The sequence below is a fragment of the Talpa europaea genome (assembly GCF_964194135.1).
Source record: "Talpa europaea genome assembly, chromosome: 3".
NCBI classification, from domain to species: Eukaryota; Metazoa; Chordata; class Mammalia; order Eulipotyphla; family Talpidae; genus Talpa; species Talpa europaea.
Window position 1 is genome coordinate 50,535,383 of NC_140069.1, and position 26,080 is coordinate 50,561,462.

At 34.9% G+C, this 26,080-nt stretch overlaps 1 protein-coding gene across 1 annotated transcript in view; it reads right to left on the minus strand.

Annotated features, from left to right (window-relative positions):
* LOC311168025 (uncharacterized protein C8orf34 homolog) overlaps window positions 1–26,080 on the minus strand; it is a gene marked incomplete at both ends in the record, with an annotated part of 338,634 nt that overhangs the window by 101,577 nt on the left and 210,977 nt on the right. Inside the window, 1 exon segment of the mRNA XM_084229301.1 lies at window positions 25,412–25,547. Within this exon segment, the coding sequence (XP_084085427.1) occupies window positions 25,412–25,547 (136 nt within the window).

Genomic DNA, 26,080 nt, shown 5'->3' on the forward strand with positions numbered 1-26,080 from the left:
TGTCATTTGCAACAATATGGATGAACTTGGAGGGTGTAATGACAAGTGAAATAGACAAAAAATGACAAAATATTGCAAAGTTTCGCTTAAATGTGAAATCTCAAAACAAAAACCTCACAACATAATACAAGCTACAAACTATCATTATTTTTGTTAAAACTAAGTGGGATCCATCAATCCACATTCACCTGAGAATGTGGTTAGTTATGAGGCAAAGAGGATACCTTTATAGTTAAAAAGAAAATGAAGACTAGGTTTTATCTTTCACCTAAGGTATTAGTTTCTTTGGGCTGCTATAACACAGTTCTATAGACAAAACAGCTTATAAGCAAGCTAATTTATATCCTAGGAACTCTAAGACCAAGTCACCTCAAGTGGAGACTGTTGAGGACTGACTTCCTGCATGATCATCTTTTTCCTATAATTTCACAAGGTGGAAGATTCAAGGAGATTTCTGGAGTTTTTTTATAAATCTGGAAATTTATTTTATAATGATCTTATTCCTGAGGACTCCATCTTTATGACCTATCACTTTCCAAAGGCTTCCCCTTCTAATACCATTACCTTCAAAGGTAGGTTCAATATCTGAATTTGGTGGAGAGACAAGCATTCAACCATAGCATCTAAATAGTCTCTTGAGAAAATCCTATTTATGAGAAGAAATATAAATAAATTTGAATTTTAAATAAACCTAGTAACTATAAATGCTTTCCCTCTCCCCTCAGATGAAGCCCAGTGGAAATATGAAATCACGATGATTATAAAATGTGTATTTTTAGTTAAGAAATTTATTCTACAATAACTAAATATTTAGCTTTAAAGCATAACTAGAAAACAGATTTTAAACAATTGACTTCTCAGTTTGAAGTTACCTATTACTGCATCAGTTCCAGATTTCTAGGGTTGTATCAAAATTATGAAACGCATTGTCTATAAAAATGGAAAAATTTTGTCATGCCAATGATATAGGCAAAAATTTGTTTGCTTCATTTGGACTTTTATGACCTTCTACATAGCCTTTAAGTTTCTTAAAAATAACACAAATAGCTACAACCATCAGCATTTCACCCCCAAATTGGATTAGGTAGTGTGATAAATTATTTGAAAAATATGTCTAGTTCCAAAGAGACCCACCAACTTGCTTTAAAACTAGGAGGCAGCATTGTATATTAGGATGAATTGAGGCTTTCAGATAGATTGAACAGGGTTCAAATGGCACCTGTGTTACTTACTGGCCTTAGACACTTTACCCAGTCTAGTTGAACTTCATTTCTCATCTGCAAAGTAAGACTAAAAAGCACTCACTTGGAAGAATCACTTGTGAGGCTTAGCGATAATATTTCCAAATACCTAATGTGGTGTTTAGTACACATTAGGTGCTTCTTAGCAACCATAACCTCAAAATGCTGTGGGGCAAGGGAGACTGTCCAGTGAATTTTAAAGCAATTTCCAAATTCATGCCAAACATACATATTTGTTTCTGTGTTATGTATTAGGTCATTGAGTTTACCAATTTGGCTGAAACATTCACTGGAAATTTTAACTGAATTGATGATCAGTTTTAGCACTTTGGGGAACATGAATCTTAGCTGTTCAGTAAATGTTAATTCTGACTCAGAATTTCAACAACCTTTTCCTTCCCATTTTTTTTTCTGACCATGTCACTTCAAGAATTTAACAGGGTCTTGAATTTAGTCTTAACTCTTTATATCTCCGAACTCTTTATGTTAACTGATGAAAGTATAAAGAAAAGCTCTGGTTATCAAAAAGAAGAGAGAAAAAGGATATTTTGGGCAAACAATAGGTTCACCCTTTAAACACATAGTGAACTTTTCAACAAATTATCTTTTCCATTTCCATTATCATGGATCATTTTCTTCCAGAAAGGCATTTTCTATGTTTCTTATATGATACTTTTGGGTAAAAGTATTATAATGATTTAAAAAAAATCCCTGATACTAATTTCTGATTAAGTTTTACTAAAATAGGATATTTGAAATTTGCTTAATTATTTATGTCAATGATTATATTCTCATTTACCTATTACATATTAATAAAATATAATTAAAATAATACATTATGAGGGCCTCCCAGGTGGTGCAGCAGGTTGAGTGCAGCACTGTGAAGCTGTCTGCAGCCTCTGCAGAACAGGTTTGATTCCTGTCCGGCCAGGGAGATACCCACACGGTGAAGCAGACCTCTCCTGTCTCTCCTGCTGCTCCCCTCAGCAGTGTTTTTAGTCTGTCTACCTGTTCTGCTCCCCGCTCTGTCTCTGGTGAATTCTCTCACCCTCTCGCACCTCTGGCCTGTACCCTAGTTCTTGTATAAATAAATAAATCTTTAAAAAAATAATAATATATTATGATATTCTAAATTCTCATCACTTTCACTGAATTCAACACATATATTCTTTTCTTTTATACAATGTTTTTTACGAGCATGTTATAATGTTTCTTTTTTTCTAAACTTCTAGAAAGCTACACAATATTAGTGAGCATTTTAAGGAAATAAACTTGTTTTACCGGAGCTCTTCCTTACATAGAAGATTTTAAGTTCTCTTCAATTTTCTTTTTTTTTTCTTAATAGTAAATTTGTGTTTTGTTTTGCTATAAAGCAGACATATCCCAACAAATAAATCTAAATAAAATAATAAAAAGAAAAGCAAACATATCCCAAGTCAACAGTAACATACTGAGTCTCAGAAGAAAGTCCTATCATGCTCTGTATTTCTGTGAACCAATTGAACATTTTAAAATAAACAGGGTTCAGTTGGTCACATGGGATTTCATTCAGATGGTGAAAGAAAAGGGAAGGGGTGAAAATCAAATAAAGGAGATGAAAGAATTAGAAAGAGAAATAAGCAAACTTAGCCTCTCGTGGATATTACATATAATGCTTACTGTTGTTATAGGTTTTCCATTTTAAAAGTCAACTTTAAAACATTAGGCAATCTATAAAACTGTTCAGAAGGTAAACAGTGCAGCTCCCTGCCTGCCCTGACCATCTGGGAGTCACACTGAATGCAGACACAGTCAGTTGGATTAGCATTTGAATTTGAAATATTTCCCCAAAGTCAAGTATCAAAAAATAATAAATGTATCACCTTTCTATTGTTGTCGAACTACCACTTTTCTTTCCCTTACAACTGTTGGAAAGACTATCTATAGATTGTGATTTTTCATTATAATAAGTATGTAAAAGCTGTTAGGATGTATATTATCTTTCTAAAGCTGAGACCTCTTTGCAGAATGACCAAATTTGTCATTTACTTTTTACTCCCTGTTTTAAACTTGAACTTATCAGTTTTTTTTTATGTTTTTCTTTTTTCCTTTGGTATCAAACAGGGCAAACAGCAAAATACAGTTACAGTCCCTTCAAATCACTCTTTTCTCAAGCACTTGAAAAATAGGTAGTTAGTGGAGAAACAGATCAATACTAACTGGTAGGTCATGATAGGGTCTTTGTTTCTTTTCACAGGAATCAATATTAAGTTCCTTACAATCATGGAGTCGGATTACTGCTTCCATTTCTAAAACCTTAACAGTGATCGGGATTGATACTCTCAATTCTAAGCTATATTTTGTGTAAATTTTATTCATAGACTTTAAAAGAAATTCTGAGTTCCCAAAACATAATTTCATATGATTTTTCTAAATCGTTTAACAACAGTCCCCTAAATGAGCCTGCTTGTGAGGGGTGTGAGAGTTCAGAGATCTTACCATGCTGCCTATCATCAAATTCAGCTACAAATCCTCTGATTTCTTTCTCTTCAATATGACTGCACTAAAAAGCTTCCTTGGGTCCAAAATCAGTGTTAAATCTCAATAGCTATACTTGGCAGGCAGTCTGTCTTGCTGGCAGTTGGCTACAAAGATCACTAGGAGTATCTTTTCCAAGTATAGCTAAACAAAATCTTTTTTTTTCCTCCTGACATCTCAAATGGAAATATAATGGTTTTCTTCTTAATTTGGAAAAAGTAAACATGATTTGAAAAAAAATGTCATGAAGCTATTATAAAACTCCTTAACCAGAAAATATTGTGAATGTCTATGCTCTGAAACTTAATTTTTTAATTTCCAAATAAATATTTTGTTGGAAATTGATTTAATTTAATAATGGCTTCTAGATGATTTAAACTGCCTCTAGCACAGTGATTCTGTGAACTTAACACACTAACTGAACCTCAAACTTCAGTAAGTTCTGCACAGGAAAAGAATTTTCTAGAAGCCCAATAGAGACATATTACTTTAATATATTAATACAATAGGAAATAAATCAAATTGTTAAATTGAGTCCCTCAGGCAATACTTCTTTGATTAAAAAGCTTTTAAATATTTTTTAATCAAAATTATAAAATAAGGAAGATTTAAATTTTCAGCAAAAGATTAACACAATTATAGATTGGGTTTGACTGAAACTCAACTGTTCATGCAAATATGGTGCTGACAATGATAACATGAGCTCTCCTGGACTCAACCTGCTTCTGGCATTATGTGTTTCCTCAACTTTCCTACTTTTCTTCATTTGAATGCAAGAAAAGTTTAGACCTTAGAGTGAGCCAAAACTTTTGTTGACCCTTACCTAGCTCTAACATGTCAATGAAATATTAGGTATAGCTGTTTCTCTACCCCAAAATGTGGAACTATGTGGCACCAGCAAAATCTTAAACACCTGTGGGCAGTGAAATCACGTGATAATTCTGTGATCAGATGTCACCCTATTATCCAGAATATGCTCAGTAATTTATTCATCTTCAAAATGAAAACACATGATTTAGTTAAAACAAGTAGATCCAAAAAATATAGTTCAGTTTGAAAAATCCTGAATTAATCCATGAAAACTCAATAGCTATTATATTTTCCTCCTTATCTTGCTACCCATCATTTTAGCAGTGATGCCAGCTATGACCCGAGCGATGCAGCTTTTGAAAGTTGAACTAATCTATTTAGCTATTCAAAACATTATTGAGCACATAATATATGCATTGTGTTCACTAAATATGAAAGATAAAAGAGAAAACATTACAGACCTCATCTAATTTTCACATGGAGTCCACTCTAAGAAGAGGAGAAAAACCAAGTAGCTAAATCACACAATTGATTTTTCACAAGTGCTATAAGAAGTCTTAGTGCCATGCCACCAAATGTAACAAGGTGACCTAACCTAGTGAGAAACTATGTAGATAAGATAGAAAGTTCATAGATATTCAAACAGAAGCTCCATAGTCATGAAAGATGGCAAAGCAGTCAACTTATACTCCCCTATCTAGGAGGCATGACTGCTGAGTAAACAGCACTTAGCAGGTTATTAAGTTTGTGCTATTTGTCTTCCTCAGTGAACAGCATCTTTCTCATTTCTTTGGAAACCCAGAACCCATCCCAGAGTTGGAAAAAGGGTTTCTAACGTGACAATGTCCTAGATGGTAAGTCCCCTGAAGTAAACCTCCATCATTCCGATTAACAGTTTGCATCTATTCCTTGGAACTCTAATAGACCCCATTGATACCTAAGGTGCCCAAGTGGTTGGACTGGAAAAACTAATTCAGCAAGTGATACATGTATCAATTCAAGTTCACCTCAGGGCTTTATTTATAGATCACTGGTGAATAGAAGAGACTTAGTCTTTTCAGGTTCCTGTAACATGATACCACTGATGGAGAGGCTTAGAGGAACAAAAACATATTTCTCACAGTTCTGGAGGCTGAAGGGTGACAGCACAGTCACTAACTGATAAAAGCAATCTTCCTGGTTCAGAGCTGGTACCTTCTTTCTGTGTCCTCTTATGATGGAAGGGACAAAAGATGGCTCTGGGGTCTCACTTCCCCAAGTCCCAACATCCTAATACCATCACTTTGAGGATTAAGTTTTCAATGTGAATTTACGCACTTTCAAGTACAACAAATATCACTACAAACACTTAAAAATTATTAGTTGTAGAAGCATCTACTATCATGTTCAACATTATTGTTTTCCTAATCATTCCTGTTTTTTTTTAAATCTCATGGAATTTATATACTGCATGTCAATAACCTTCTCATGAAATATCTTTCCTTTTGGAATAGACTAGGGCATAAAAACACATGATTACGTTATATAATTTTTGTTTTGTTTTTTTGTAAGGGATAAAATTACTAAATTTTAGATTTGAAAGGGTTATTCAGCATAGATTATTGTATTAGTTTACATCATAAATTAACACAAATTAATGACAACCCACTTATTGTCTCATGGTTTTATAAGTCCAGACAAACTAGGCTAAGCTTTCTGTGCAGATTCTCACAAGTCAAAAGACATAACGTTGACTGGATGATCCTGTTATCTGTAGTATCTGAGGAAGAATCCACTTCCAAACTTGTGGAGTTGACTGAATTCAGTTCCTCATGGCGTTGATCTGAGGACCTCTTTCCTTGTTGGCTATCAACCAGGTTATTCACTGCTCTCAGTTCTGCATGCATCCCATTTTAGAGAACATCCCATCTATGAAAGCAGCAATAGCAAGAATTCTTCCATGTCTTCTTCTTCTGTCTTCAACAAGATAAATCTCTTTAATTTTAAAGGTTCATGTGACTAGGTCAGACCCATCAAGATATTCTTTCAGTTTTAATATCGACTGTGCCAAAAAGTATGGTGGAGAGTCCTTTTAGAAGTCATGAGATCATTTTGCCAAATCTCTTAACATAATATAGTCTTCACTGCATAATTATTTAGCATCTGCTTGATGATTTCAAGCAACAGAGCTTTCATACATGCTAACAGTCAGCCCTTTACATTTTTTTCTACCACCTCAGTTGTCCCACTGTCCTTTCTTAAGTTGAAGGAAAGCTTGTGTGTCCTTTAGTTTAGTGCCAGTACTGCTTTTTGAAGCAACAAAAATAAGTATATTTTTCCTTCCATGGGATTGCCTTTCAAATATGCCTAGCTCTATTTATTCTCTTCCAATAAAAACTCCCTAAGTCCTCCTATTTTCTTGAACCATTGAGCTGAGGAAAATTTTATATTTCTCCTGTGTTGGATAACTTGGTATTTAGAATCAAAGGCAATTTTTAATAGTTGCTCAATTTAAAAAAAAATAACAATGCACCTCTAAGACTACATGTAGTAGCTATACATTGACCCTTGTGAAAAATAATGAATGTCCATTATGTAAGTTTATACTACAAAATATAAAAAGGGGTTTTTCTTGCTCATTTCATATGTATTTTATTTTCTAGAACTTCTAATTTCCAATTATTTCTATCACTAGATAACTCCCACATAAAGTTTATGTTTTGCAAGCATTATAATGTTTTGGAATAACATTTCCTTTTCTGGTTTAATTTTGTTCAATTAAAGCCATCAGAAGGTGATTTGATTTCATATTTGTAAGAGTTCTCTTTCAAAGTACGCTATCAGTCGTCACAGAGAATTCGGTTCCCTTCATCCTAAGCAGAAATATTTCCCCTGGACGGTTTTCTTTTTATTCAGTCATTAATCCTCCAGTAACTATAAAATTATCTTAAATATAAACACCTATTTACATGTTAGGATAACTGACTAAGCTACTGGCATATAATCCCTTTCCCTAATAAATAAATTAAAGTGGGCAAGAGCACTAAATATTTGGTCAGTTTTTTAATCTTAATCATTGTAGTGTTCATCATACTCAGCTTAGATGATTGTAGGATAGATGAGGTCTTACTTTTTCTTTTGACTGAAATTAGTACCATGGTTACTTGCACAAGATAGGTGCTCAATAACTGATTCTATTTATCAACATTTCTGTATACAGAGACACCTATATACCCCCACAGAAGTACAGCATATGTCATTTTCAACATTCCTCACCAGGGTTGCACAGTTATTACAATTGATGAACCAGCATCGATACATCGATACATGTTTGGACAAAAGTATAATGATATATATCCATCACTATTATAAGAGAATTTTCAGTTTTAAAAATCCTGTGTTTTGCCTATTCAACTCTTTTGGCCCAGGTCACCCCAGCAACCACAGATCTTTTTATGGTTGCCATAGGTTTTGTTTATTCCAGAATGTCATGTATTTGGGATGATATGTAGCCTCTTCAGATTGTTTTTTTCATTTAGTAATAATCACAAGTTTTGTCCATGTGTTTCTATAGCTTGATAGTTCATTTGTTTGTGGTGATGAATAATATTCCATTTTCTGTACGAAACAGTTTATCCATTCACCCATTGAAGGATATCTTCATCACTTCCAAGTTTCACGAATTAGAAATCAAGCTGCTATTAACATCCATATGCACAACTTCAACTCATTTGGGTAAATACAAAGGTGCAAGATTGCTGGATTATAGGGTAAGTATATGTTTAGTTTCAAAAAGTCACCAAAATGTGTTTTAAAGTGGTTGGTAGTACCGCTTTTCATTTCTGCCAGCTATGAAGAAGAGTTCCACTTACTCCACAACCACACCAGCATTTAGTGTTCACTGTTGGATTTTGACCATTTTAATGGGCATAGAGTTGTATTTCATTGTTGTTTTAACTTATATTTCCCTAATAACATGATGTGGAAAATCTTTTCACTTGCTTATAGCCACTGTATATAGTCTTGGATGGTGTCTATTAATGTCTTTAACCTATTTTTAAGGTTTTTTTTTTTTTGCTTATTGTTGAGATTTAAGAGTTCTTTGTATATTTTGGATAAAAGTTCTATATTGGATGTGTTTTTGCATATATTTTCTCTTGGTCTGTGACTTGTCTTATTCTCTTTACAATGTTCTATTTATAGGTTTTCTCCTGTGCTATCTTCTAGGAATTTTATAGTTTTGCATTTCACAATGAGGCCTGTGATCCATTTTGAATTAAATTTTGTGAAGGGTAATAAGATATGAGTCTAGATTTATATTTCTGCATGTATATGTTCAGTTTTTTCCATTGCCGTTTGTTAAAAAGACTGACTTTCCCCAACATACTGTCTTTGCTCTTTTGCCAAAGTTCAGTGTGGAGTCTATATTCAGGCTGTCTACTCTGTGCCATTGATCTGTTTGACTATTCTTTCACTAATGTCACTCTATCTTGACTCCTTGGGATTTCTGTTAAATCTTGACATTAGGCAGTGTTAATCCTCCAATTTTGTTTTTTCTCCTTCAATACTGTGCTCATGATTCTGGCTCTTTTGCCTCTACAGATAAACTTTAGACTCATTAATTATGTGGCCAAAAAATGACTTTCTGGGATTTTGATTGACACTGCACTGAATCTGTAGATCAAGTTGAGAAGAATGGACATCTTGAGTCTTTACATCTATGAACATGGAATACCTCTCCATTTATTTAATTGTTATTCAATTTTATTCATCAAAGTTTTATAGTTTTCCTCAGGTAGATTTTGACCATATTTGTAAGATTTATTCCTAAGTACTTCATATGTATTTTTTATCTCAAGTTCTACTTGTTCATTATTGATATTTATGAAACTAATAAATGTTTTTATAATTGCTTATGAGTTCTAGGAATTTTTATAATTTTTTTCATTTTCTACATAGATGATCATGTAAGCTGTGAACAAAGAAAATTTTATTTATTCCCCCCCCAATTTATATATCGTTCACTGTCTCATTGTATTAGCTAGAACTTAAAGTACAACAATTAAAAAAGTGGTAAGTACATCCTTGCCATGTACTTGATCTCAGCATGAAAGTTTCAAGTTTCTAAACATTAAGTACGATGCTAACAGTTGGTTAATAAAATTCCTTATCAAGTTGATGAAGTTCCCCTCTATTTCAGGTATACTGAGGGTTTTTATAATGAATGGGTGTTAGATTTTATCAAGCAACTTTTCTGTGTTCATTGGTATGATCATGTGATTTTTTTAAATCTGTTGATGAGTTAGTTACATTAACCAACAGACTATCTGGCATAGTGAATTGGAAGATGAATATGTGGCTCGATTTCTATATACACATTCCTCTCTAAAGCTATCTCTCTCTCTTCTAGTAAACTAGAAGTTACAAAGTTAGAAGTGTTTTAAACTGTTTGATAGCTCTGAGTATCCCTTTATTCTACCTCAAAAGGCAATATCTCTTTAGATTGTACACCTGCAGGGAACTAAGACCAGAGCAGGCAAGCAAACTGGTGAATTTATTCTCATTAATTGTTCATCATGCTGATGAAGCCATAGAATAACTTATTATGGAAATTTCAGCCAATGATGATAGCTCCATGCCACACAGCCACATCATTACCTCCCCTTCCAGGTCTCCTCCTATACCTACCTCCTCACATAACTATTGTTGGCAGTAGAGAAGGAAAGAGCACCTATCTGGAACAGGACTCCCTAGTTAAATCTTGTGCTCTGCTTCTTATAGGCAATGTAACATTGGATAAATTACCCAACTTGTCTGATGAATCAAAATTAGATGAGTTAATATTTATAAAGTGCTTTGATGTACCCAATAAAAATTAACTATTATTCCTAATTTCAGTAATTAAGCAATATGCCTCATGCATTTGTTATTAACTGTTTCAATCATTCAATTATTATAAATATTCTATGCACTGTTCTTGATGATTGTTATTGATATTGATATTGTAAGTAACACTGACTGATCAAGAGGTGGGGGCAATTAAGATACAGTAACTCAAGTTATCAATTAAAAAGTGACCACTTGTCATTGATAAACAGATACACAAGACAAAGACGGATATACCTAGTTTGTTGGAGGCCAACCCCTATTTAAATCTAGCAGGTGGCCCTGGTAACATACTTCTGAAAGAGGTATAAATATAGAAGAGGAAATAAACCAATCTAAGACACTGTGTGCTCCCTCTTATGGGATATCCTCTGGGATATCCAAGTCTATGGGATATCCAAGTCTTCTATGGCATATCTAAGTCTTCTCCAAATTTTGTCATCTCCTAACACAGCTCTGCCCAGATAAGCAGATTTTCCCCTCCTGACAAGCTGGCAGTGTGAACCAAGTTTCAGACTTTGCATCCATTTCCCAAACATAAACTTAGTGGTTTGTAACCTTCCCTCTTTTACTGTCAATTGTATGCTTATATTGCTGTAATGTGGATTCTCCCTAGTAAAATCATATTGTGATTATTTTTACTTGACTTGAGTAGTAAGTGAAACCTCTCCACTCTGGTGGGAGCCCTTTGAAGATCCAAACCTCATATTCCAGTGGTGCAATTACAGCACCGAACAAAACAGACAGAATTCTTAATCTCATGCAGCTTGTTTTCTAGCAGGAAGAGACAGAAGGAGCATGTAGTGAAATACCAACTGATGAAACTTTGGTGGGAAAAATTAGATAAGGCAAGAGAGCTACGGAGATGGGATTAGCAAAGGTCTTTCTGATGAAGTAACATTTGAAATGAAGGAATAGGCCATGCAAAAGTCTGAGGGGAGTACATATTTATTAGTGGTAATACCAAGTGCTAGAGAAGAGCAAGACTGGAGTGTACTTAACTTGCTAGAGGGAGAGCCAGAAAACCAATATCATTGCTGGTCAGGAGCATGGGGACAATGGTACAAACGAAGTAAGAGAATAAGGCAGGAAACACTGGCATTATATGTTCAGTCATAGATTCTATGCACAATATCATATATTCAGTGCTTTCAGCAAATATAGGAAGGAGGTCTTGGCTGCGATACTTATATCCAGCTGCCTTTATGCAATAATAAAGGAAAGCTGCAGTTGAAGGTGAGGGAACTGTGGGGATAGGAACTTTACCCTCTTCTGCCTATTTCTATGAAAGCTAGTTTCTTGAGTACAGAGTCAAGTAATTATCTCTGGAATTCCTCTTGAGGAAGGTAATAAAATGGAGTGATTGGATCTAAAGGACAGTCCTCCCTTTCCTCATAATAGATGCCTTGCTAAAATATCCAGATAATTGGGCATATTCACTGCCACTCATTGTCTTATACACAATTTAAAGTTCCCTTTCTTATTTCTATCTGCATTTTAAATCAAAATTGATCTACTAAGACATACCATAAATATCACTATATTAACTCACTTGAGGGAGTGGACTATTCATTATACAAATGTGAATTTCATCTTGGCAATGATTTTTCTCCCAACCTTATGACATCACTAAATTAAATCCACATTTTCCTGGCTGAGTGAATGGCAGTAGAATTAAATTTTACAACATAGTCTGTTTCTTGAGTATCATTTTATTGGATTTTTTTTTAATCACTCTAAGTTCTAGATATTCTCTCCATTGCAAAAACACATGGGATATTCCAAGATCTATATCAGAAAAGTCTCTAATTCTAACTTTGTCTGCATGATTTAAAATATCAATTGTACCCCATCTTAGAGTACTTCTATGGCTAATGGACATTGTGAATTGTATTGAAATATGAATCTCCCGGGCTAACAGATGCTCATGAGTGCAGCAGGACATGCCGCACTGTGGATTCCTGGTGCTTTCAGTGAAGATGAGTCAAAGTATACTCACATTCAAGCTGTACTACTAATAGCAATACAGAGTAGATAATTAACAAAAAGTAATGCAGTACTTTTATTTCTGTTGAACAAAAGAAGTCTTAAAAAAAATGGATGTGATAAATTTAAAACTCTTAAGTACCTGCTCTGGGAAATGTACTAATAAAGCTATTGAAACCTAAGTGCCATCATTTTTGTAAAAGGTAGTCATAAGTCCTTGGTTCCAGAAGATTACACCAGGAATCACTCAAAGTCATTATGATATCACAATGATGTAGAGAAAACAACACTTATTCCTCAAGTTCAGACTTAGTACAAAATAGTATCTGGTGAATTTCTCTCTGAGAATTTACAAATTAGATTTAGTGAAAGAAATGATTATAAAGGTAGATGTCTTAGCTCAGGTTGCTGTAACAAAATACCATAATCTAAGTGGTTAAATAATGTTTTGTTTTTGTTTTTGTTTTTGTTTTTGGTGGGACCCTCGCAGGCAGCCGGGGAATGAACTGGCGCTGCAGAGGCTGTGGGCAGCCTCACAGCCCAGCGCTCAACTGTTGCGCCACCAGGAGAGGCCCTAATGCATATTTTTTATAGTCCAAGATCAAGGGTTCATCTGCCAGGCTTGCATCATGTGCTTTCATGACCACTTCTTTGTGCATGTACAAAGACAGGACTCTTCAGTATGTCTCTCTTCTTGTAAAGGCACTAATCCTTACGATGTCGTGATGTCATATAAACCTAATTATTTATTGGCAGAGGACCTAGGCATAGAAGCTGATATTCAGGAGCCAAGAGAGGAGGATGGTGGCCTTTTGGGTCCCAACATTAAGCAGCTAGTGCATCACAAATCATTATAAACAATGTGTCAGTGGACTGAACTATTTAGTTATTTCTTCCCAAACAGCCTATCTTAAACCTCCATTAGCTAGACTAAATTCCTCCAAAGTTTCTGGTTCTTATAACCTGTAGAATCATGATTAGCGTAACTAAGCTATTTTTCTTAAAAATAAATAATAAAAGTAATTACTTAAGAGGGCATATTAACGATACCCACAGTTGTTTTTATACTATCTCTATGACTAGTTCCTCCCAGGAAATCTTACTTTTACTGGCATATTTTTTTTTTTAATTAAAGATTTATTTATTTATATATATATATATATACCAGCACTGGGTACAGTCAGAAGCACGGGAGGGCGAGAGAATTCACCAGAGCCAGAGCGGGGAGCAGAGCAGGCAGAAGGACCGAAGTACACTGCTGAGGGGAGCAGCGGGCGGCAGGAGAGGTCTGCGCGCCATGTGGGACCCTCCTCCGGTGGCCGGGGAGCAGCCGGGGATTGAACCGGTGCCGCAGAGGCTGCAGGCAGTTTCGCAACCCAGCGCTCAACCGCTGCGCCACCAGGGAGGCCCTTACTGGCATATTTAGCTGATGATAGCATTCATCATTTTTCATGACTATTTGTGTGCATGGATACTGAAGTATTAATTAATGGTGTAACTTCAAGTCACAGGTACCACAGTTGACATATTTTCTACTAATCTAAAAATCTATTTGAAATCTATTTGTATTCTAGTTTATGTATCCAAGTTATATAATATATAATATTACAAGCATTCTTAAATAGAATTAAGATACTTGAATTTATATTTACTTTACAAAGCAAAATGTGATTTTTGACCTACAAGCCCAAAGAATTTTAGGCAAAAGTTCAAGTGCTTCAGTGTATTTAAACATTGTTCTTGCTACTCTTATAAAAATATAAAAATTATACAGAAAACAAGTATTATCTCACCTTACTATGCAAGAGACTCTGATGTACACTGGGAAAGAAAATTGGAAGAATCTTTTGCATTTATCTATTAGATGATAGATAGCTAAATAGATAGATTTGTTTATAATAGAAGGTATGAGGGTGGGGCTCCTTAGTTGCCTAGGAGTTAAGTCTCTCTGAGCTATCACCACTATGGCCTGAGTTCAATCCCCAGCCAGAGAGCTAACCCACATATGGTGCAGCAGACCCCTCCTGTCTCACCTGATGCTCCCCTTGTGTATTTCAGTAAATTCACCTGTTCTGCCCCCCACTCTGTCTCTGGTGAATCCACTCACCATCATCCTCCCCAGAATCTGGTCCCAGTTATTCTACACAATAAATAAAAAATAAAATAATTATATAATAGAAGGTGGATATATGGATCAAAAGAAGTAAAATTGTAAATTTTGAAAAGCACATCAGGATTTAGTAAAATTAAAAGCAGTACTTGCTTGAAGATATGATTGTAAATTATGAGAAGTTAAATAAGAAAAAGAATTTTTTATTTAGACAAAAATTATATGTAAATCTTGTGTGTATATATATGAAAACATTTTGAATGGAATGAGTGGTGGTGAAAAACAAAACCTTGTTACATAATTTTTAAAAAGATTTATTTATTTATGCATACAAGAACTGGGGTACAGGCCAGAAGTATGGGGGGTAAGAGGATTCACCAGAGAGAGTGGGGTACAGAATAGGCAGATTGTCTGAAATACACTGCTGAGGGGAGCAATGGGCAAGTCAGGAGAGGTCTGCTGCGCCATGCAGGTATATCTCCCTGGCTGGGAATCGAACTTGTGATGCAGTGGCTGTGGACAGCCTCATAGGTTGTGTCTTAACTCCTTGCACCACCAGGGAGGCCCGTTATATAATTTTAGAGTGTTTTTTCCATCTTATTTTAAATTCAGATGCTTTGCTTATATAGTAGTTAACAATGTCCTCCAAGACATGTCTAGTAGCTAAAAGCTGAAATATTTTAGCATTTCACAATGTTAAGCAAGGGTCTAAAATTAAGTCAACTGAAATAACAGTCAACTACTTCCCAACTATTCATCAATACATTACCACACAGAGTAGGAATAAGAAAATAATTAACTCTATATAGTCTGATATCAATATAAAACACTTTATCACAAATATTTGTTGTAATCAATGTAATCTAAAAACAACAGGAATGACAAAGAATTTCTGAAATTACTTCAGTAGTTTGTTTGCATAACTTTTACTTGGTGCAATGTTAAGCTTTCATTATGTAAAATTACACTAAAAATTTCGGGACACCTATATGTTATCTATGATCTATTTTAAATTATAAATCTACTTCTTGATTTACAATAGCAAGTAGATAACTGTATTTTTTTTAGAAAGATTTTTTAGTTTGAAAGATTTCAATTATAGAGCCAAGAATTTAAATTAGAATACTATACTTTTCCCATAGGATTAGAAATACCAATAAGAATTCACACCATATAAACATATTTACTCAATAAAGTACATTTTTGCTTAACCATTTTTACTAAAATGGCCAAAAGACAATGTCACTCCCACAATATATCCTAGCAAGCAGATTCTAGATTCTACACAAATTTTCTGCTGAAAGAAGAGATCCTTAGAGAAATGGCTGATTCCAAATCTAATGCCAGAAGGTATAAAATAAGGCTGAAAAAATGTTACATCAGAAATAAGGAAGACGTTTACAATTAATGTGGTTTTGAAAAGGGTGTCAAGACAATTCATATGGAAGAAATAATCTTTTCAACAAATGGTGCTGAGACAACTGGATTTCCACATGCAAAAAAATGAAATTGGATCTCTAGTGCATGCCATACATAAAAATTAACTTAAAATGCAAGATATATCTAAATGTAAAACTATAACTTGCGGGGCGGGGTGGGGGAAGAGGCAGAAATCATCATAACCTTAATTTAGACAATTATTTCTTAAATAGGACACCAAATGCTTATGTGACAACAAAAAAATAGGTAAATTGAACTCAATCGAAATTGGGTTGCAATGTATGCCATTAAAAAATTATTGTGAGGGCCTCCCTGGTGGCACAAGAGGTTAAGACACAACCTATGAAGCTAACTGCAGCCATTGCAGCACAAGTTTGATCCCCGGCCAGGGAGAAACCCACATGGCACAGCAGGCCTTTTCTGGCTTGCCCGATGCTCCCCTCAGCAGTGTATTTCAGTCAGTCTGCCTGTTCTGTTCCCCACTCTGTCTCAGGTGAATCCTCTTACCCCCGACCTCTGGCCTGTACCCCAGTTCTTGTATGCATAAATAAATAAATCTTTAAAAAAAATTAATGGGAGAAAATATTTGCTAACCAAATATCTGGTAAGGATCTAGTATCTAGTCTAAATAAATTATACATTATTTATATAAAGCAAATATTCCTTTTGCACCTAAGGTTAGCAGGTTGCTTACTTTCCCTGACCAATTCAAGACATCAAGGATATATTGTTGAGGGATAAACACAAGTTCAAAAACCACCACTAAAAAATTAGGTGATAAGTATACAAATTTGAAAGACTATGAAAAATTGAAGAATTTCAGGTAAATACCTATATATTGACACAAACAACAGAGTACTTGAGCAGGCTAAGCAGAGGTTTCAGAATAAATGTTATTGTGCTCTGCAATGATTTGTTGTCAACATTTGAATGTCTTCTTCTATCTCTTACTCCTTAAATTTGAAGTGTCCATGCTGGACACTTGATCTCTTGGGAAACTGAGCATAACTAGAACAAAGTGTATTTTTCTTGATGAAGCCCTGTGGGAGAGACAGGTCGGTTGTTGATTTGGGGAGGAAAGAAGGCTCTTGGTTCTTCAAATTGCCCTGCCCTACTTTTTTTTTGTAGGCTCCTCAACTCTACTAGGAGGTATTACTAAGTGGAGATACAAAAAAAAGAAAATAACATGCACCAACTGGTATGAATTGAAAAGCTAATAAACTAGTACTCCTGACTGTAGAATTCATAGCTTTTGCCACTATTCTAGGTTGCTGCTGCTTCGCAAATATGACTAGGCAGGTCATCCTTTCCTGACTCTCAGACTATCTATTTTCTTCAAGGGTTACTTCTATCACAATCTTGGGGAAGGGTTTACAGGATGGATGGATGATTGATTGATATATTAGATAGATAGATAGTTATATATATAAATTAGTACATTCAAAGGGGAAGAAATGATGAGAAAATAAACCCCTATATCTCAAAATATTTTATGTACTTACAAATCAATAAAAACTACATTTAATATTTCACTCCCTACACTCTCATGACCTTTCTTTCTATTGACCTTCAATTTAACAATCCTATTATTTTTCTCAGTACAAGCATGACTTCCCTAGATTGCAAATGCATATTAAGCTTCTTTTGAAATATATGATTATTTTTATCTTGAAATCACATTTTTTTTTCAGAGTAGATTCTGTACTTGAAACTCAGCTAGCCACTTCATTCCAATATAATCTCATGGGTAAAAATTATTACTCCCTTCTTACAGATGGAAAATTCAGGTTTAGAGAAGTTAAGTGATTTCCCAAAGGTATCAAGTGGCCAAACTGCAATTCCAACCAGAGCTTTTGCTCTAAAGCCCCAGCTCTTTGCCACATAACAATAGCTTTTTAGATTGTGTGTGTGTGTGTGTGTGCGCCACACATGTGCACTCCCCTATATGCATCTAAGGCCTCCTTCTCCTATGAATCACAAAACTATTACTGGAATATGTGGGGATGGTAACAATTTTTCATCAATTTATAAGAGAAAAACTATGAAATTAATGTGTTAAGAACTGAGATGAAGTGGTCCTTAGCTTCCAACTGGTATTTGTTGTTCTCATTTCTTTCTTCATACAGCTCTTGAATGAACAAAGAAAGTCATATATCAATATCTGCAAAGGTGTGGAATTTTTCCCAAAGCAACAATCCCATATAATTGCAATTAATCACATCTGGCATAATCCAGCTATTTTACCATGTTTGTTTGTTTTTTTTCCACATTATTATCACCATTTATCATTTTGGATGGCTCTAATTTGTTTCATATCTGTTTCCAGTTTGTCATAACTTCTTAATGGTCAGAGAGTTAATTTTTATTTCTGGAGTTTACCAAAGAGTTTGACATAGATTATATCCTCCGTAAATGAATTTTGATTCAAATTAAATGTTTCTGTTACTTGAAACAGTTGAGTATTCATGTCTCAAATGGTATATTTTAACTCTTTAGACATCAGAAGTTAATTTTATGAAAAATTTCTAACTTGAAACATGTGATAGCAGTCCTTTTTGTTAATCCATTGTCCTTGATGTCAGTTTTGCCCACTTTTCCTTCCAATAAGAACATGCTGGTTTTAAAACTTACAAGAAGTTAGGACAAAAAAAAAAGTAAATAGAATATAATGTATGTTTAATTATGTAGGTTTTTCTTATCAACTAGTAAATCCTAATATAGACTATTTGAAATTAGTTGACATTTGCAGGGTATGACATTCATCTTTTCTTCAGCTGTTCTCAGCAGTGATGATTACTTCTGCTTTATCAAGTCAACATACAAGTAAACTCAGTATTTTAATGTCGTGATATTTAAGAGAAATGAGGAGCAACTTTCAATGCAATGACAAGAGTCAAATCAGCTGAAAATCAGCAGGCATTTGGAAACAAATTTTCCCTAGTATTCTCATGCCATAGTTTCTAGCCAGTGTCACTGTATGTTCTCTATAATCCAATTTCTTTTAAAGTGGCTTTCAGCTCCTTTTATTTTGTGCACTATTGATGTTAAGCATGAATGAATGCAAACACTTGCACCATCAAAAACAAATAGCATCTTACCACCCGGAATGCCCTGGCAGGAGTCCACAAAAACAAGATTTAATTCCTAAGAATAGCAGTGGGTTGGTAGGATTAATGGGTGGTCTTTCCAAAAAATTGCTTATAAACTTCACTGAAATAGTAATTTGGTACCTTGGGATCAGCATTTGTCTCTTTATTATTAGTATTTTAACTGTTATCTTAAAACAGTATTCAGTAGAGAAATTTAATTTTAAAGTCACAATTTTGAAACTATTATTTTTAAAACCACAAAAGTTTTCCTGATAATTACTGATACTTTGCATTATTAACCTAAAAACACTTATAAGACTTAGTAAGATTTCTAGGTAACAAATGAAACTTATTTTGTCTATAATATTCAAGAGTTCTAGCCATACTGGTGGAATTTCTAAGTCAATCCAAAACAGTCAATGACTACATTAAAAGTCTAATATTTAAAATCACCTAAGATAAGGACACTACTAAATCCTACACAAAAATTCTTTATTTACTTAAAATTGTCATTTTATAATGGCCTCTTTTCCTCATGACCTGAGATGGGGAAGGAAGGAGGAGATATACTGATTAGACTGTTAATATAGTTCGAGGGCCAGCTTTCTATTAAATATGTGCCTTTCTTTTTACCACACAAATTAGGGGTACCCAGGGACCCCAAACAAACAGGGTACATGTTCTAACACCTCCTGCCATTTGCCACATAAAGGGAGCATACACTCAGTGTAAAAGATCTTCAATATAATTAATATGGATAGAGAGGGAAAAGGATATTACTAATTCCAATAAAAAACACCAAAACTTACCCATCCTCTTATGGATAAATGCCCAGCCAAACAGGGTAGGCCCTAACCTGGATTGCTGAGGCCCAAAATCTTGCCACAGGTGTTCTGGCAGGGAAGCATAGGAAAGTGGTTCTGAAGCAGGTCTCAAAGAGTTAACACAAAAGTAATATACATCAGGATAACAGTTGCCATTGTCAGCCTCTCCACATGTCTCTCACCCACATGTCTTTTTCAAGTCTCTACAAGTCTCTTTCCACATATCTCTTTCCCAGCAGTACCAGAGTACAAGTTGGCCACAGGAGCAAGAGAGGCTCCAGGCCTGACTGTCTTCTATGCTCTGTAACTTCACTTGGACACTCAGCTCCACCCATAGTTCCTTGTAGCTATTCCAAGGCTCTATGTAAGTAGAGTAGGGAACATGGTACTTCCCCGAACATTTTCACTTGCCAAATGATGTACTTGTCCTCTCTTGGTTTATATCACAGATTCCAGCAATGCCCACACAGAATAAGGCCAAGAGTCATAGGAATAGCACTACCCTAAGATAATTTCCAACTTGAAAATGCAAGCTCTCTTCTATTCACACTTTTCTGACAATATGCGAAATATTTATGGGAAAAATTATAATTTTTTTTATTTCTGATAACTATGCTAAATAATTATTTTTTTTACATTCTTAATATTTTAATCACTTTGTTGCACATAAATTTTACAGAGCATTTAATGTGGCAGAATTCCTCTTTTCCTAATTTGAAAAGTGGCAGTAACTCCGGTGGTCATGTACATTTTATATCCCTCATTCTCAGAGAATGCTTCTCAGAGCCAGATGTGGAATTGGGCTCCCATAAAAAGGTTCAGATAGTTTTTTTCCAATGTCCAGAGTAGGACTTTTCCAATACATATCACCTTGGTTTGTGGCACTAAGGTCATAGAGACCTATAAGCCACAGGAGACACTGTTACAATGAACTTAGAGAATGTAGATTACTTGAATTTAGGAACACTCCAGAATTAAGTTTTTTTATGGAGAAACCTATCTTAAGGCAGATTAAACATGTAGAGGCAAAGTTTTGTCATATAAAATCATCTCCTTATCATATGTGACCTATTTCTCCTTAACACCTCAGGCCAGTTAGTTCAGAATATAAACTCCCAGTTTGTCCCATTTACTGTAGAATTTATACCTATATACATTTGCCATGCATATATATTTACATTTAGATTTTTTTTTTCTTTTACTAATCTGTCTGAGTTTAATTGTTTTTTCATCTTGTTGCAGAAGAACATGGCAGGGTAGGGAATTTTCCCCTGTGCCTGACACTCATTGCTGTCTTCCAATCAGCTTCTGAATGAGAAAGTTCTCATTAGCTGTGGTCTTTGATAGTATGTTCTTACCTTGCTAAGAACAATATTATTCTGGGACACAGCATATACAAATGCATATTTAGACACTGTGACCCTATAAGTAGCTCAGGTGGGTGCAGTGTTTGAAAAAGAGAGAAAAGAAAATGACTCCTAAAGAGGAGACCCCACTTCTTATACTAATTTGACCATTAACAGATACATTACAGAAATTCTGAACCTCACTTGAGTCTCCCTGACTCTATATTGAGTCTTTTTCCTTCAATACCTGAACACTTTAATGTAGGCCTTTCAGAAAGATGTGGAGAGAAATCCTTCCAAATATTTTGAACTTCTTACATAATCCAATGAGAACGATAACAGCTCTGTACTATGAGAATTTTGCATATATTATTCCATCTTGCCTCCCAAACATCCTTAGAAATTATATCCAGGATTATTAAAACTTCATTTCAGATGAGGCAACCGATTTTCTGAATATTTGCATAATTTTTTCTAAGATGACAGACTAGGTAACTTAAAATATGAAAGTTAGATTCTTTTGTTTGATTTCAAAGAGGGCATCTCCCATTTTATCTTTGTTGTATAGCCAAAGAAGATGTTAGCAGATAGTAATATAACTTCCCATTAATTATCTTAAATGTTATCTGTTAGCACCATACATTTTCCAATCCAGTGAGATTAGGAATTAAGTCTTGATCCCAGATGAAAATCCAGTGGCTGGGTATCCTCTGTGAAGTCCACATTACCTCCATGTGTCTCTTCCAGACTGATTACCAGTGCCCACAAATAGAATAATGGAAATGTGTAAATTTTACCATGTTGGTCTAGCTTGCAGCACAGAGTTTCTAATCATCCCACTCTGTGTTCGGAGGATTGCCTAGTCACACTAAGACCTCAGTGTGCCTACCTTAAACTCCTGCTTATAACCTGACACTCTGAGACAGAAGAATCTGTCTCTTGGCACCAGATTCATCTCCCAGTGGCCTGGCCAGTTTTCTGGATTCCTTCTGTCCTGAACCATTGTTTATCCTTGGAGTTCTATCATTTTTAAAAACTAGCAGTTCAAAAGTCTACAGATTTCAGACAGGTAGTGTAAATGAATGAAGTTGGACAGACAAACTGAGGTGAATTAGAGCACAACTATTAGGTCTAAGAATTGCTAGATGAATGCTGCTACTGGGTAGTCATCTGAGAATGTGGGCCCAGAGTCATCACCTTCACAGAGTTTAAGAGAAGATAGAAATAAACTGCAATCTTTATATAAAGTTGATAACTCATCCAGAGTTAATTTAAAAATTATATAGATACACAAACAACTGTATACTGTTCACAGTTCTAGCATATAATTTCTGCCTTAATTACTTAACCAAAGCTTAAAAATCCTCAGCCTTAATTTCAACTAAAAGCGATGATTCAGCAACAAAACTTGATATCTGAAAATTAATTGTAGAAAACTGATAACTACATCAATGAATTACAAAAGTGGTCAACCTTAAGTTTACTGGGAGACAATTCTCCATGAGTCTTTGATGTTTCTATATATATTGTGAGCAAGAGTACTGACTGTATTGTTTCAGACAATCTGTACACAAACAGCCCTAGAATACAGAGATGGAGTTTCTCTCCAGAACAATGGTGATACATGCTCACTTCTCACCATAAATTACTTACGGATTTCCTAAATTCAGGGTTCCTTTTATGTTCTGCAACCTACTGCCCAATTTGCATTACTGTGAATACTGTGACTCATTGAAACAGTAAAAATGATAATACTCTATTATTGTTGTATTAAGTTTTTGGTCTCCAACCCAAGAATTTTGTGTCTTCTGAAATCAATAAAACAGTGACAGAATAACATGCTAGGTAGCAAATAGGGCAAAATCCCAGATTTCTCACGTTTCTTGACAACTGATTAGGTTTTTTTCTTCGCAGCTGCTCTAAAAACAACAGAGAACTATATCTTTTTCCACACTGTTTAGCACAATTCCACGAAATCACTGTATTTCTATTTTGTTTTGAAAGTACAACATAGCTTTATTCTCCATCAAAACAGTCATGAACTCCCATGACATAAAATACCTATATACCTTTCATCCCATTGTTGCCATCTATTTTTTAAATTTTTAAAATTTTTTTATTTTTATATTCCCCATACAATTGCACCCCCCTTATTTTGACCCCAACCTTCCTTCCCCCCGCCCCCCATAGTGTGTCTCTGGTTCATAGTTGCTTATTGATTTTGATTTTTTCTTTCTTTTAGTTATTCTTTTATTTTAGACCTCATCGTAGTTGTTAGAAAACAGTCTGATACTTAGAAGTAAATCAAAATGGCAGATTGTTAAGGTATATGACCTGGGTTTAAACTGTGGTATGTCATCTACTGGCTATGTTACTATGGATTCATTATTTAACTCATTCCTCTATTTATAAAATGAAGATAATAATACTAGTTGACTCCTCGTATTATTTGAGAGTTAAATCAGTCTATGTATTTTATGTACTTTACTAGCATGTGGTATATAGTGAAAATGCAAGCAACACAACTGATTATTATTCAATTGAATATCTCTTCAACAAATTCAACTAAGGAGTCACCTTAAATGAAGGTTGATTTCAATTTCCAATCTAACTCTTTCATTGGGAACTGAATGGTAGACAATTTAGGTTAATGCATATGTTTGATCTTTTCCCAATTCAAATACTCAATAATTTAATAAAATATACCATTTTTTCATAGTTTTTTCCCTTTTGAAAAACACGTCTTCTACTAATGATAGCAAGGATCAAACACCAATCCTTCTCCAGTCAAACTGTGAATGTACAAATATTACCATATATAATTTTAATGCCAAACAATTATATATTTGACCTTTTACACCCAGAATCACATAAATATTAGAAGTTTTCTTCATAGCTCTAATCAATTCACCCAAATATTACTTGTCTGAAACAATGTTCCTATTTTCACTCTGCTGTATCATTTTTCTTAATGGTCTCAAATAATACTCCTTATTTTTCAAAGAGGTATCCCTTCTATTTTTCTAAGACTATGGCAAAATAAATTCCAAAGGGCTAAAATAAAACAGAAAAAGCAACAAAAATCTGATTTGATTTTTCTATACTTAACCAAACCCCACCCTATTTCCAAGCAGTTAATCCCCTCTTAAAACAGTACAATAGAACAGCTAGACATAAAGAAACGGAGATAAAACTGGCCAGCCAATATATTGTTCTTACTAATCTGCACCATTTACATAAGGGTTAGAAGGCTTGTTTTATCATTTAAACTGGCTTAAAAACCTCTTTGCAAATGAGATTTAGTTCCTACAAAAGAATGCATTCTAGCTATTTGGTGAGTTTCTGCTAGACTAGCAGTGGGGGCTGACTTGGCAGTAACTTAAAACTACTTCTTTGGCTGTATAAAGTATATGCAGATAGCTTCCAGCTGCCAAATTTGAAAAGTGTCAAACTGATTAAATTCTTTCCAGGAGGTGACTAGGATCAGGAGCAGGTTAAGAAGCCAATAATATCAGATTTTAAACTATACCTGAGCAAACTTATCCTTTATGCAGGTACTTTAAAAGTGGCTTTGAACTTTTTAGAGCCCCTTGTGTCTTCCTTTGAAAGGGAACAGAAGGGCAGTCAGCAAATGAAATTCAGAGACAGCAAGACTTAAAGTAGTTTCAAACTGTGAAGTGAAGACAATTTGAACTCTTTGATTCATTGTTGGTCTGAGTGGTATTGGGCAGAAGGATAAAATGTAGAACTGGGCATTGCCAATGTTAGCACAAAAGATTAACCAGAAGAAAAAGATTTTCTTAACAAAGATCAGTATGCCCTTTGCATTAAAATCTTATTTTGAAAACCATGATTAGGGGCCTCCCTGGTGGCGCAAGTGGTTAAGCACCACACTATGAAGCAATCCACAGCCTCTGCAGCATGAGTTCGATCCCTGGCCAGCCAGGGAGCTACCCACATGGTGCAGTAGACCTCTCCTGTGGTGCCTGCTGCTCCCCTCAGCAGTGTATTTCTGACAGTCTGCCTGTTCTGTTCCCCGCTCTGTCTCTGGCAAATTCTCTCACCCCCTACATCTCTGGCCTGTGCCCCAGCTCTTGTATGCATAAATAAATAAATCTTTAAAAATAAAAATAAAAATCATGATTAACCAATTTTGGTAACACCAACCAATTATTTGTTTTACCTGGCACACCTTGAGCAGATGTTCAGTGTGACCTTGGCCTGAGGTTCAGCAGGGTAAGTAGCACGACTTTGGTTAAATTTGCTCCCGGAAGGTACCAAGGTAGTTACTCCCTCCATTCTTAAATCATCAAGGTCCTCTGTAACAACATAAGCAATTGGAGAGAAAAAATTAACTCGAATAAATTAAAGGAGAAAAGTTCATGTTTTCAGGTATCTGCCAGTAGTACTTAGCAAAACCTATTTGTACTTTGCAAAATTCTGACCTCATACAGCAATTATTTCTCAAATCATTTCTAGACATAATTAGAAGCAAATGTATGAGGAGACTTACAGGAGCAAAATGGTGAAAGATTTAATCAGTTTGGACAACAGGCAGACAGTATTTGACTACAGAACATTTATATACAACCTGTACTTTAACCATTCAGGGAAACCAAATCACAATCTCTGCAGCAATTGGCTCAAATGGTCAGAGCTGGCTCAATGACTACAGGCTTCCCTATTTTTTGCCTTTGCTTCCAATGTAGGAACAACTATCCAGAGAAACATAAATTGGCTTCTACATTAAATTACATTAGATATTTCACTTCTAATTAGTCCATCTTCAGTTTCTCCATCAACAAACTCCCACCAGACTTTTATGAAGCTCTTCTTCACTCTAAAATATTCT